General features: G+C 56.9%; 1 protein-coding gene across 4 annotated transcripts in view; it reads left to right on the top strand.

Moving 5' to 3' along the window:
• The window catches only part of Hif3a (hypoxia inducible factor 3 subunit alpha), a 28,056-nt gene extending 14,631 nt beyond the window's left edge, over positions 1-13,425 (top strand). For 2 of the 4 annotated variants that reach the window (XM_027945791.2, XM_071605112.1), the window contains exons 11-15: positions 538-642; positions 5,618-5,889; positions 6,932-7,043; positions 8,411-8,492; positions 10,920-13,425. In XM_027945791.2, the coding sequence (XP_027801592.1) occupies positions 538-642; positions 5,618-5,889; positions 6,932-7,043; positions 8,411-8,492; positions 10,920-11,017 (669 nt within the window). In that variant the 3' untranslated portion in view covers positions 11,018-13,425. Of the gene's footprint in view, positions 1-537; positions 643-5,617; positions 5,890-6,931; positions 7,207-8,410; positions 9,164-10,919 lie in introns of those variants that run through there. The other 2 variants (XR_011705381.1, XM_071605111.1) reach the window with 2 other exon arrangements.
• Positions 13,426-14,085: the final 660 nt, after the last annotated feature.

The raw sequence follows: 14,085 nt of genomic DNA, 5'->3' as shown, positions 1-14,085 counted from the left end.
CCAGAACCTGCTCCTTACGCGCTGTGTTCCCGGGGCCAGTGAGCTCCTGCGGCCTCGGTTTCTTCTCCTGCATGACGGGAGACCAGAACAGGGGCCACGTGTTGGTCACTGTGGGTTAAGTGAGAGTGTTCCTGGGAAGCACCTGGTAGGGGCCGGCCACCTCCCAGGTGCGCGGTAGACCCTGGCGGCTGCCCCCTTCACTGGCCTGCGCACAGCCCAGCCTGGATCCCAGCGGGTCGAGATTATCTGCTGAGGACCCTGCCCGGCGGCCACTGGTAACCAGGACGAGGCGCTGGGACGCCAGGCCCCTGGAGCTGAGGCCTGGGGGTGTTGGCCTCGGCCGTCCTGGCCCTCCCGTCTGCCTGGCCATCCCCGTGCGCCCGGGCGCTCTGCGTTCCCACACCAGGATGGACTCACTTACGTTTGTTACCCGACCACCTTGGGGCCCCGCCGTCTCACACTTGACCCTCCCTGCTACCCTGACCCCCAGATTGTCCGTGTTGTCACTTCCTCAAGTCCCTGCTCTGTCCCCCACAGGCTGATCTCCCAGGTGAACCACCTGTGGGCGTGGAGAACGCGCGCGGGCTCTTCCCCAGCGGGAGAATCCTCGGGGCAGCGGAGACGGAGCTGGCCGCAGCTCAGGTGAGGGCGGGCGTGGCAGGAGCTCTTCACCTCTGTGCTCTGGGGGCTGACATTTCTGGATTTAGGGACGAGTGGATGGACAGATGGACCATGGTGTTCGTCAGGTGGATGACAGAGATGGATGCATGAAGTTTAGGCAGATATCTGGATGGATGGATGGACAGATGGACAGACGGATCACTGTATCCATTAGGTGGGTGATGCTGGATGGGTGGTGTTTCGTCAGGTATTTGGAAGGATGGACAGATGGATGGTTGGATAGCTGCATAGATGGACCATTGTCATTGACTGGGTGACAATGGACAGATGACATTTGAAGGGGTGCTTGATTGAACAGGTCCATCAGGTGACTGGGGGACATGGTGCACAGCCACCTATTGCTATATAACAAATGACCCCAAACTCATCACTATAAAACAATCGTCATTTATTATGTCTCGAGGTTTCTGAGAACCAGGACCTCGGGAGACGCTTGGCTGGGTGACTTAGGTCTCCCGGGAGGCTGAAGTCGGGCTCTTAGGTGGCACTACCTGGGGCGAGAGGATTTGTCCCCAGGTTCTTGCACGTGGTGCAGACGGGCCCCAGCACCTCCCTGGCTTTGGCTGGAGGCCTCAGTTTGTCACTACGTGGGCTGCAGAACTGTCCTCAGAGCATGGCAGCTGGCTCAAGGCACGCAATCCAACCAGGAGACAGACAGACAGAAAGGGAGACAGGGAGACAGGAGGAGAAGCCAAACAGAAGGCGGTGTCTCTCATGACCTGTTCTCAGATCTGACACGCAGCACTCCTGCCTCGCCCGCCCCCTCCCAAGGCCCGCCAAGGTCCCTTCCCATTGTGCAGAACCCGGAGCTCCTTGGGTCAGCCCCTGTTGGCCTGTGAGCTGCACACCAGGCACGTGGAGGTGGGACAGGCACAGAACTGCCACAGGCACTCCTATTCAAAAAACGGGGAGAGAGGAAGCATTCAGGGTCCGCATCCATAGTGGTTTTTAATTGATCTGGCGGATCTCGGGAGTCCTACATGGGGACTCCTGTGCCCGATTGATTCCCAGCGGTTTTCTCCATGGCTCTAGATGCCACCCTCTGAGCTACTGGCCCCTCACCCCGAGTCACTGCCCCTTTCTCATAAAAGGTAACGTGTAGCCAGGTGCAGGGGCACACACCTGTAATTCCAGCAACTCAGGTGGTTGAGTCAAGTTCAAGGCCAGCCTGGGCCACTGAGCGAGACCCTGTCTCAAAACAAAATAAAAAAAAGGGCTGGGGATGTGGCTCAGTGGCTAAGCAATCCCCCTACGGTGTGGGGGGATTTTTTTTTTTTTTGGATTGGTTCAATCCCCAATCTAAAAAAAGAAAAAAAAGTGACATGGATTCACAACTCAGAAGCTTTTTTTTTTGGTGCTGGGGATCGAGCCCAGGCAAGCGCTCTACCAACCGAGCTATCCCAGCCCCCTCAGGAGCTTTTCAACCTGCTTCTCTGTCTAGAATTTGGATGGTCCAGAAATACTTGCTCTATTTTATGGAATGAAGTGTTGCCAAATTCAAGAATTGAAAATGAAGCCAATTCAGATTTTTAAACAAAAAAAAAAAAGGAAGAACATTGGTGATCCAAAGGGCTCTTTTCTTTTAGTACCATCCGTGTTTCTTTCTTCACCCCCAGCAACCCCACCACTGGGGTGAACCCAGGGTGCTCTCTCACCGAGCAGCTGTACTTCCGGTCCCTTTCTGTTTTTTATTTTGAGACAGGGTCTCACTAAGTTGCTGAGGCTGGCCTCCAACTTGTGATCCTCCTGCCTCAGCCTCTCGAGTCACTGGGATTATAGGCATGTGCCACCACACCCAGCTCTACCCAGGACTTCTGACAGCAGTTGCAAGTTTAGGGGTCCCCAGGGCCACTCTCACTTCTGACCGGCAGGCTTCCCATCCTAGTATTCAGGGAGGTACTTGACAGTCCTGTGTCGCTTCATGACAGGGAGACTCTGAGGAACGCAGCCTTAGGCCATGTCATCTTGTGGTGCAGCCAGCCACACACCTAAGCTCCAAAGTGTACTCTCCACACATGGCCTCGGGCTTCTAGGGCCATGAAGAGCAGGCAGCAGAGATTAAATCAAGCCCAAGAGGATGTGATTGACACACTCTGTGAACCGCAGTGTGTGTGAGGCTGCTGCGGGTGTAACGTGGCATCCATACTGTCACACGGCAAGCTTTATTTATGTATCTATCTGTCTGTTTACTTAGGGGAGGGTTTGCTTTGTGGCCCAGGCTGGCCTCCAATTCCTGGGCTCACGCGGTCATCCTGCTTCAGCCTCCCGAGTGGCTGGGACTCTGGGTGAGCACCGCCCCTGGCTCAGCCAACTCTTCTCAGACGTCCAAGGAACGTGCTCTAAAATAACCCTAAAGGCACAGCGGGCTGATGACGTGGGCCAGCAGCACAGGTGTCCGTCACCACCGTCCAGTACCTCGTACTGGACACAACCGGGGGTGCTCAGCTTCTGTGTGACCAGGAACACAGTGGCTTTGTTTCTACCAGCGTCACCACAGACCTGGCCACTCACAGCACTATGACCTTACAACAGCTATAGCGTCACTAGGTGGGAGGAACTTTCAACTCCGCTATGACCTTATGGAGTCGCGTCCATATGCAGGCCATCGTTGACCAGGACATCATTATGTAGCACAGGCCTGTGCTCACTGTGGGGTTTGGGGGTGTTCTTATTATTTGTTGTTGTTGTTTTGGTGCCAGGGATTGAACCCAGGGGCACTTAACCCTGAGCCACATCCTCAGCTTTTTTAGTTTTAATTTTGAGACAGGGTCTCACTAAGTTACTTAGGGCCTCGCTAAATTGCTGAGGCTGGCCTTGAACTTGAGATCCTCCTGCCTCAGCCTCCTGAACTGCTGGATTACAGGCATGCACCACCGCATCTGGCAACAACTGTAGTTATTATAGCAAAAGAATACAAATCAGAAGCAAAGGAAGAGATGCTGGAGGTGGCATCTGGGCTGGAGGGGTCTCCAGTGGGAAGTTTTCTTGTCTTTAGGGACACGTTACCCTTCTGGCAACGTGCATGTGGAGTCTTGCTGGCCCAGAAAGTTCACCCAGGGGTCTTAACGGAGGCTTAGCTAGGCAGGACTGACGGAGTCATCGCCCCGTGATTGAATGGAGTTTCCAGGGCTGCCCCCGCCTTCCCTGGGGGTCAGGCTGATTCCGTGTGGCCCAAAGCCCCAACCCTTGAGTGACATGTTGGTCTTTCTCTCAGGGTCATCTCATCAGCATAGACTCTCACGAGTCACCTGTCTGTAGAACCATCAGGCACACTCCAAGGGCCGATGGCGAACAGCAGATGCAGTTACCCCTTGGGGTTCCAGGGGTTTTCTGATCTCCCAGGCAAGACTTCACTTAGAAGAAAATTCATTCTATTTTTTAATTTTTTATGCAGTGCTGGGGATGGAACCCGGGGCCCCACACATGCTAGGCAAGTGCTCCACCACCGAGCTCCAAGCCCAGCCCAAAGTTAATTCTTCAGCACACAGAGAGGAGGAGAATGCCCAAATTCATACACGATTTTCAAATTTGTATTTGAGAATCCCAGTTCTTTCATGGCGACATTTCCTCCTCTAGCTTCTCTGTCTGCTCCTGCCTTTTACCGGGAGGGATGGGAAGCACTCAGGTGGCCCCCGACACTGGCTGCAGCCTCCTCGGCTGGTCCCCAGCTCACCAGCTCCATTTCCTCCTTTCCGTGTGGCTCTCTGCTCCGCTTCCTGTCCCCTGCGCCTCCCTTCCTCCTCAGCCCGCACCCAGCTGAGCAGGGTTCAGATTGTGACGGTTGCTTTTTTCAAAACTGTGTTAGGTTTTTGGTCACCGTGACCAAAACATCTGAAAGAACAACTTAGAGGAGGGTTTGACTCGCAGTTCAAAGGTCTTCGTCCAGGTCAGTGATGCTACTGCAGAGACAAGAGGTGGACGGACCTGGCGGAGGAGAGCCGCTCAGCCCATGGCAGCTGGGAATTGGGGAGAGAGGGAGAGGGAGCGGGGCCCTGGGAGAGGTCACCCCCCAGGCACGCCCCAGCGACCTGCTCCTGCAGCCAGGCCTCCGCGGCTCCATTCAGCTACTGTGAACTAAGCTACTGAGGATCCCTTATGAGTGAATCCGTTCTCGGTGGATTAATCCACTGGGGAGGTCAGAGCCCCTAGAGCCGGTCAGCGCCTGAAAACCCCTCCCCTGACTTGCCACATGAGGTCCATGCTGTCAACGCATGGACTCTGGGGGACATCCCAGGTCTGAGAGTAGTTAACACGGCAGCGACAGACTTCTCAACCTGCTCCACAGTCCTGCTGACCCCTGCCCAGTTCCAAAGCCACTCCTATAGTTTAGATTTGGGTTAATGGCAGCACCCCACTCTCGGTATCAAAATCTCGTATCTATTTCTACCCAAACGTAGAGGTTCAAACACTGAGTATTTGTAACTTCACCTGATTCCCGAGGGTCACGGTCTGGGAGCCATTTAGCTGGTGGCTTCTGCTGGGGTCTCTTGGAAAGCTTGGCAAGGCCTAGAGGATTCACTTCCAAGGTCACTCGCTGGGCTGTGGGCAAAGGTCTTAGTTCCTTAGTTCCTTGGTGGGTTGGGGGGTCTCTCCGTGGAGCTGGTCAGGAAGTGATGGGGGAGAGAGATGGACAGCCCCATGCCTTTTATAACCCAGGGTGGAAATCACAGAAGACCGTCTCCTGTTGTGACCAGGTCAGCCTCAGTCACTGGGCACCAGCTAGGGTGGGAATCCCAAGAGAGGAGGATCTTGGAGGGCCATCTTGTGCTTGACCACCACTTAGTCCTTATACCCATTTCACAGATGCAGAATCTGAATCTCCGACTCCTGGCCTCGACCATGCACCTTGGAGGCGGTGGAGCTGGGACTCCATCCCAGGTCCTCTAAAGTCCGAGGCTTGAGCTCCTAACTCCCTACCCCTGCCCGTCCCCTGCAGGACGCCGATGCTCTGGACTTGGAGATGCTGGCCCCTTACATCTCCATGGACGACGACTTCCAGCTCAGCGCCAGCCAGCAGCCTCCCAGCGCCTACCACAGACCCCGAGGGGCTGTGCGCCGGCCCCGCGCGCGGAGCTTCCACGGCCTGTCGCCCCTGACCCCCGAGTCCTCCCTGCTGCCCCGCTGGGGGAGTGACCCCCGTCTGAACTGCTCCAGCCCCTCCAGAGGGGACCCCTCAGCATCCGGCCCCACGGCTGGGGCTCGGAAGAGGTGAGCCAGAGTAAAGGAGGCGGGAGTAAAGGTGGACGGTCCCTGTCCCTGCCTTGCCCTGCCCCCTCCTTCCGCCTTTCCCACAACAGTCATCCCCCTGCCCCAGCCCTTCTCTGGCCAGGGCTTCACTGTCCCCAGCACAAGTGAAGTTTGTTCCAAACTCTCTGCCTTTTCCTAAGCTGGCACCTCTGGAGCACCCTCTGCGACGCTCACTGCCAACCCCAACCCCACCTCAGCCAGGATTACTCCTTCGGAACATAATCTCCGACTCGGTGACAGTTTCTCTCACAGTAACAGGTGGTGCACACCTGTGATCCCAGCAGCTTGGGAGACTGAGGCAGGAGGATCTCAAGTTGGAGGCCAGCCTTAGCAAATTATCGAGGCCCTAAGCAACTTAGTGGGACCCTGCCTCAAAAGGCCTGGGGTCGTGTAGCTCAGTGGTGAAGCACCACGGGTTCATCCGCGGGGCAGGGAGGCGTTGCTGCGGTAGCCAGCAGTGCCTAGAACTGTCTCCCAACACCTGTGGGAGCTGGTGAGGTGACCTGTGTGTGTGGTGCTGGGGGGAACCGCATCCCCAGCCCCAGAACCTGTTGAAAGCTGTAGACTCCCTTCCTAAGAAAATGTACACCCACACAAAATGTTGTTGGGTCCCCCTCCAACGAACGACCTTAGATTACTAGTCTCCGCTGTCCCAAGTGGCAGCCGTTTGCCTGTTTGGTCTCCAGAGAGGTCCCTTTTCTATCCTTGTGAGACTTTTATGGATACATTTCCATGTTGCCCAAGGCTCCCAGCTTGGGGTTGGTTATACAGCAGGTGCCTAATAAAGACTTATTAAATGAAAGAAGGGGGTAATTAATGAGCATGTGGGTAGGTGGACAGATGGACAAGTGGGTGGGTGGATGCGGGTGGGGACAATGGCGAGGAGTTGGCTGGGTGGGCAGCTGATGGGTCGCTGGGCCGGTGCGTGGCATGAGTTTGGGGGCACAGGTGCAGCCCCTGCCCCGGGTCTGTTGTGTTCTGAGTCTTGCCTGTTGTTCCCCAGGGCCCTGGCCCACAGCCCAGTGGACGAGGGGGTGGAGCTGCTGGGAGTGAGACCCCCCAAGCGGCCCCCCAGCCTAGAGCCCGAAAGCTTCCTGCTGCCTCCCCTCAGCCTGGTATGTTTGGGGCTGGTGGGGTTCCCCCCCTCGGAGCCAGCAGGCTCAAACCTCCTGTTTTATAGATGGGCAAACCAGAGAGGGCCAGGGGCCGGCTGAAGGTCAAACGCAAGATCAACGGTCCCGCTGAACCAGGACCTTGATCTTCTAGTTCTGCTCATGGGTATGCGAAGGCATTGCCAATCCATGATTAGTGCCACGAAGAAACGTGAGCAGGTTGAGGGGAGAGGTGCGGGTGGCCAGCACCAGCAGGGGACCCTCCCAAGACAGGAACGGGCCCGGCCTTGGATTCCCAGTGTGGGGCTGAACGTATAAACCTTAGAGCCAGACTGGCTTCAGGCCCCAGATCTGCCCAAGAACTTGGGCAGGTCGTGTTACCACCCTGACCCTCAGTTTCCTCCTTTGGCAAATGGCACTGATTACATTTCACAGGATGTCGTGGGGACTCGGTGAGATCAGGCCCCCAGATGACTGGGCGGTCGCTGATGTATGCCCAACCCAACTAAACCAAGCAGCCTCCCCTCCAGTCTCCTTGCCTCCAGCCTCACCCTGCTGTCCATACTGCACAAAAGCAAACAGGGTGTCCTTTCTAAAAGCCAGCCTGCACTGTGTCCCTTCCACAAGGCTCCCTCCAGGACCTTCCATGGTGCCCAGAGAAGAGCTCTCTTGCCCCTTGATCTACAGAGGGCTTTTTGAACTTGAGGGGTGTGGAGGACATTATCTAGAGTTTCCATTTATTGAGTGCCTACTATGCGCAGCTGATGACTCACCATGCCTTGCATGGTTAACTTACCTAGTCCCGGGACCACTCTTGGAGTGTCGTCGTCATGATGCCCATTTGTACACATGAGGGCCAACCCCTTCCTCGTCGGAATCTAGGCAGGAAACTAACTCACAGGGGACGGCCAGGGTGCAGGGAAACCCAGCTGGTGCAGCACTAACCCTGGCCACAAGGTGACAGGGGTGACCTCTGGGTCCTGGGGAGAACAGGGAGCCTTAACAGATCTGGAACCTTCCACGGAGGGCACAGCCAACCCACAGCGACCCAGTAGGGGAGCAACTAGAGCAGTCCCCCCTCCCACCCCCACCTCCTGGCAGCTGAGCCCAGGAACCACAGCAAGGAGGACGCCACCCACAGAGCCGCCTCCCAGGGCCGGAAGAGGGGGGAGAAGGGAGAAAATGAGGCTCTAGGGAAACAGAGGTGTCTGGGACAGTGACTTGCCCACAGTCACACAGTGACAGGTAGCCACTGGACCCCAGGAGTGGCCGTAACTACCACTGTGCCACCTGCCCCCTTGGACATCGATGGGGGTGGGGTGGTGAGGGTGGTGATGGTGGTGACGGTGGCCACTTTGTCTCTCCCTCAGAGTTTCCTTCTGACAGGAGGAGCAGCCCCGGGGAGCCAGCAGGATCCCAGCAGCCGCCTCCTGGACGTGAACGAGCCCTGGGGTGAGTTGCGACCTGGGAGTGCAGAGCCCTGGGTCCCTCTCCTGCTGGATGGGTGGCGGGGACTGTCATGGCCGGAGGTGATCTCCATGGCAGAGGCTGCCCCTTCCTCTTCTCCTGGGCCGCGGTGGCGAGGAGACCCTGAGGGGGCAGCCTTGCCCCTTGGAGTCGGAATCAGGCCGGGTCCCCTGGCCACACCTGGCCTGTGGGTTGGGGAAGCTTTGGTTTGCCGTCTGTCAGGTGGGGCCTGTGGCTACGGTTCTCACCTGAAGGACAGGTTTTGAGGACTCCTGGGGACGAGTCCCAGCAGAGCTGCACACAAGACCTGCCACGCAGTAAGCGCTCAGGCAGGGTCCCCTGTTGGCCTTGGTGGAGATGCTGGGCCCGCAGCCTCTCCAGGAGTGAGACACTAGTTGGTGGTGCTATTATCGCTTCCCACTCCCATTAACAAAAGCCGAGCTCCAGGCTGGGGCTGGGGCTGGGGCGGAGCTGGGCAGAGCGCTGGCCTAGCGGGTGTGAGGCCCCGGGTTCGATTCTCAGCACCACATATGAATAAATAAAGGTCCACTGAAACTAAAAAATATTAAAAAAAAAAAAAAAAGGCTGAGCTTCACCTGACATCTCCAGGCATCAGCCCGAGGGGTCTTTCCAAAGCATCAATGTGGCCCTGGCTCAAAACCCTTCTAGAGCCTCTCAGAAAAAGAGGAAGCTTCCCACTTCGGGCTCCCATCCCTCAGGGCCTGGCAGAGCCTCGTCTCAGGCCACACCCTGCTCTGTGTCCCTCCTCGGCCACTTCCCTCTGTTTGAACCCAGAGGTGCCCCAACAGCTGAACCACACCCTCAGCCTCTTATTTATTTATTTATTTATTTTGAGACGGGGTCTTGCTCGGCTGCCCAGACTGGCCTCCAACTTGTGCTCCTCCTGCCCAGCCGCCCAGTCCCTGGGTTACAGGGGTGCCACCACCTCACCTGGCTTGACCGACTCTCCCTCATGCACACACAGCGGGTGCCAGCGCTGTCCCAGGTGCTAGAGAGACACTGGCTGAAGCAGGCGGAACCCCAGCCTTCCTGGCGCTGGATTTCCAGTGAGAGAGACCATAAGGAAGAAGTAAATGCAGTACAAAGGGAAGCGCAGCCAGGCGTGCGGCTCATCTGAAATCCCAGCGAGGCTGGGGCAGGAGGATGGCAGGTCTGAGGCCAGCCTGGCAACTGAGTGAGACCCAGTCTCAAAGTTTAAAAAGCGTAAGAGAGGAAAACGAGCGCCACTGGGGAAATATTCGTGCAGGGGAAAGAGCGTTGTGGGTGGGCCGGGGCTTAGATCAGAGCTGGCCTCACTTGAGAAGGAGAGAGTTGAGCAGAGACCTGCAGGAGTGAACCCTGAAGATTTCTGGGGGAAGAATGTCCCAGAAAAGGGAATAAGAAGTTGCAAAGGTCCCAGGTGGGAGCGTCTCTCTCTTATTTGGGGAAAAGCAGGCTGATGTGGCTGAGGCAGAGAAAGGTGAGGGGCGGATTGCATGGGGCCTCTGTAGGACACTATGACTTTAGAGTTCTCTTCCTCCAGAGGCTACCTCAGGGCCTTTGCACATCCTGATCCCTCTGCCAGGAAGGCTCTTCCCAGCATTCTTTGCCTAGTTACTATACCTGTAGATGAGGTAAACGTCACCCCTTCCTTGAAGCCCTGCATGGCCTCAGGAGCTCACGTCCTTGAACGCCCCTTATCACACTGGCATGTGTGTCCTTGTTTGGCCATAGGCTGTCTTTTCCCTGTGAGTCTGTGCCCACAAGGGCAGGGCCAGGGCTGTCTTGGTCTCTGCCGTGCTGTTCTGTGTGCAGGGCTTGGCTGTGGCTGAGCACTCACTCTGGGCCGAGCTTTGTGCTAAGTCGTGTGTGTACGGCCACCGCCCTGGAGCATCAGCCCCAGCCGGGCAGGGAGCTTTGCTCCTCCACCAGGCATGGGCCTGGCACCTAGTAGGTGCTCAGTAAATATGTTTTGGACGAGTAGCTCTCATGCTTGAGTCCAGTATGACTACCCCGTTTCCCAGGTAACACACATCGGTTATCGCTCACAGCACTTTATGTGGCTTTACTCGATGACACCCTGCAGCAGTCCTGGGAAGGTGTGTATTATTAGCCCATTTTATAGATGACAGGACTGAGGCCCAGAGAGGTGAAGTCATCTGCCCCAGGTCACCCAGCAAGTAAGTAGCAACACCTGGAATCAAATCAGGACAAGATCAGGGGTCTCTTGTTTGTGCTGAGGGTCAGACCCAGGGTCTCCCTAGGCCGGAACTGCACCACTGAGCCGCACCCCAGCCACACAGCGGGTTTGCTGCTGCTGCAGGCCCAACGGGGCAGCCTCCCCCCTGCACTGAACTCCCGGGAGGGAGGCAGGTCTGAGGGCTCTGCCCCTGACTCCCTGTCTCCCCACAGGCCTGGGCCCCTCGCTGCTCCCTCTCTGTCCAGGCCAGGATCCTGTCCAGCCCAGGAGCCACTTCCAGGCAGCGGCAGGATTGGCCCAGACCCGCTGAGCCGCCGCTCCCGCCTCCGCCTCCCACCCGGAAGGGACCTCAGCCACACTCCAAGCCTGCACCAGCGCAAGGAGGGGGCCTCCGTCCCGAGTGCCCCCCCAGCCTCGGGCCTACCTCAGCCCCACCCCTGGCCCGCGCCGTCTGGGGCCCGGGGGTCTCGCTCAGTGACCTCTGGGGGACTCGGCCCCCTCCTCTCCTCTCAGGACTCCTGGTTACCTCACTCCCCGCGGAACTCAGGCTCACTCTGGGATCGGCTGGGAGGGCCCGGTCCGGGAGCGTCTCTTTCTGTCCTTCCTTTATTATTGTTTTGATTTTTGTGTTTTCATGATATGGTTTTTGATCACTATGAATTGCCCGGGGTCCGTAAGAATGTGGGCCTCTGATTGTCCCCGCTCCTCGGGCCTCAGAGGGTGGGAAGCTCTGGGTCAGACCTTGCGTCCAGGGACCTCGACCTCCCAAGCTGCCCCCCAGCCCTGCCGCACAATGATTCCACTCGCCGTCTTCCTACTTCAGGGGGAGCCCGGAACTTTCTCTGCTTCCAGATGGTGTAGCCTCCGGCCTCCCCTGGCCCTGGGCTGCAGCCTCCGGCCTCCCCTGGCCCTCGAGCATGGTCTGTGGTGGACCCCAACAGCCCCAGACCCCTGATTCCAGATCTCACAGCCTTTGGCTCTTTCTCGTTCTAAACTCACAACTTCCTGATGCTGCCTGTGTTGAAGCCTCCCCATCTCCAGAGAAATGTTCCGGGTCACACAACCTCCGACTCCCTCCAGCTTCAAGCCCGTGAGCACCGCTGGTTCTAGAACTCATTCCCTAACTCCCTCTTTTAGTTTTTCGTTTGGTTTCAGGCCCAGGGGATGGAACCAGGAGCACTTAACCACTGAGCCACATCCAGCCCTTTTTATTTTTTATTTAGAGACAGGGCCTTGCTAAGATGCTGAGGCTGGCTTTGAACTTGCAGTCCTCCTGCCTCAGCCTCCTAAGCCACTGGGAGCCACCATACCCAGCCTTCCTGGGTTGTGGACCCCACGAGTGCAGGCTTCCTTGGTTCTAGTTTTTCCTGATCTGAAATACACTGGGTTCCAAATCTCGGCCTCCTAACTTCTAAATCATCTTAGTTCCAAACCTCGTGGACACAGCTCATTCCTCTTCGCCTCTCTACACTCAAGACTGACTTTCCCCTAAGACAAGTCAGTGAGTGTGTGTCTTGATCTGGTGCCGGCTGTCCAGAGCCAGATACCGCGTGCCAGTTTTCTCAGGTTCTAGACCTCGTGACCTCCGCCATTCACTGGTTCCAGACTGTACAACCTCTTGACCTTGCAACCGTCAGGGTCTTCTGATCCCGGATCATTGCCTGTGACCTCTCTGGTTCTAGAACGGAGCTATGCCTGTCTTCTCATTCTAGACTGCGGCCCCTGCGTTCCCTTGGTTCTAGACGGCATGTCTTCCAGCTCCCCCTCTGGATCACGTGGCTCCACATAACCCTGGGTCTAGAACTCACCTTCAAAGATCCAATTATAGGCCTTTGCCTCATAGATTTCTGTGGTTCTGGCCCTTATAATCCCACCTCCTCCTGATTCTGGATCTTAGGATTCCACAATCCCTATGTTCGGGAACTTGGTCTGGGGACACTTGCTAATTCTCTCATCACTCTATAAATTCTTGTGGTTCTAGGCTACAGCTTCGAACTGCCTCTGATTTCAGACTCAAATTCCTCAGTTTCTGGAACTCAGCCTCCACGTGCTTCTAGAATCTGATTCTAGAATCTAGCTTTGCCCCGTGGACTGCTCTGACCTCGGATCTCACAAGCCCTGACTCTCATTCCAGACCCCACCCCTACCGCGGCCCCTGAACTTGCACCAACCCACCCTGGTCTCCAGTCTTGCCTCCCAGGTCTCCACCCTCCGGGACCTCTGCTCATGAACTTCACGCTCAGGCCTCTCAGCCTCACCTCCTGAGGTCTCCCTGTCCTAGAAGCCCTCCCCTCCCTACCCAGCCCTCCAGATAGCACTTACCTAGCTTCATCCCAGGCGCCTGGGGGCCCCCAGAGCCTTCCCCAGCCGCAGGCCTGCGCACAGCCCTGTCTGCATAGGTGGAGGGGAGGGAGGCCGGGACTCCTCAGCTCTCCACCACAGCTGCGTGCCCTCCTGTCCCCCCAGCTCCCTTCACAATGGTGCTACTCTTACTCTCCACAGGAAGCCCCCACACTCAGCCCCTCTCACCCCCTCTTTGGAAGGCACTGCCCACTTCTCTGTCAGGGAGTGGCCTGTCCAGACCGGTGCTATGAGGGAAAAGGATCTGACAGGTCGGACCCTCCCCTCTCAGGGGGTGACCCGAGCCCTCCATGGAGGGCTGTGTTGGGCTAGGGGAAGGGAAGAGACTCTGGAACCCACTGATGTCCCTGCAACCACATAAAGACCTCGCCTTGGTGGGCACCACAGCTCTGTGCACTGAGTCATCTGTGGGGTGGCTTCGGGGGGAGGCTGGGTGTCCGCCTCACTTTCTGATCCTGTGTGTGTGTGTGTGTGTGAAGGGGCCCGAGCTCCTCCGTGGGTCTCAATGTGTGTGCCTGGTGGTGTCATCCTCTATGCACGTGTGAATCTTGGTGACATACTTCTGTGAGCCTGTGATGGGGGTGTCATTCCTTCTACCTGTAGGTGAGGTCTCTGGGGGAGATGATTCACTCTGTGTGTGTGTGTGTGTGTGTGTGTGTGTGTTGCTGTGTGCATGCGTGGGGCTGTTTGACACTAGTTCCAGGGACCAATGTGTGTCTGTAACATGATTCTCTGTACTCCAGTGAGCGCGTGTGCGCTCGAGAGCGACTGTGTCTGCAGATCCGTGTGTGGGAAGAAGTGTCTGTTCTGTCGCGTCTCTCTGCTGTCACCCCCATATCGCTCTCCTGTGTTCCATGTAGGAATCTTTTCAAGGGAAGGAAACCCCTTTTGAGCCTTGTACTTGCCCCCTACACCCCCCCCCCCGGGGTGTTTCAAATGCCTTCCTCCCCTCAGATCCTGGTTAAGGCACCCCTCCTCCAGAAAGCCTTCTCTGCCTGTCCAGCTGGACAAGGTCCT

Source organism: Marmota flaviventris, chromosome 18, assembly GCF_047511675.1.
Source record: "Marmota flaviventris isolate mMarFla1 chromosome 18, mMarFla1.hap1, whole genome shotgun sequence".
Lineage (NCBI taxonomy): Eukaryota > Metazoa > Chordata > Mammalia > Rodentia > Sciuridae > Marmota > Marmota flaviventris.
The sequence above is the reverse complement of the archived record's forward strand: the minus strand, read 5'-3'. Positions and strand labels throughout refer to the sequence as shown.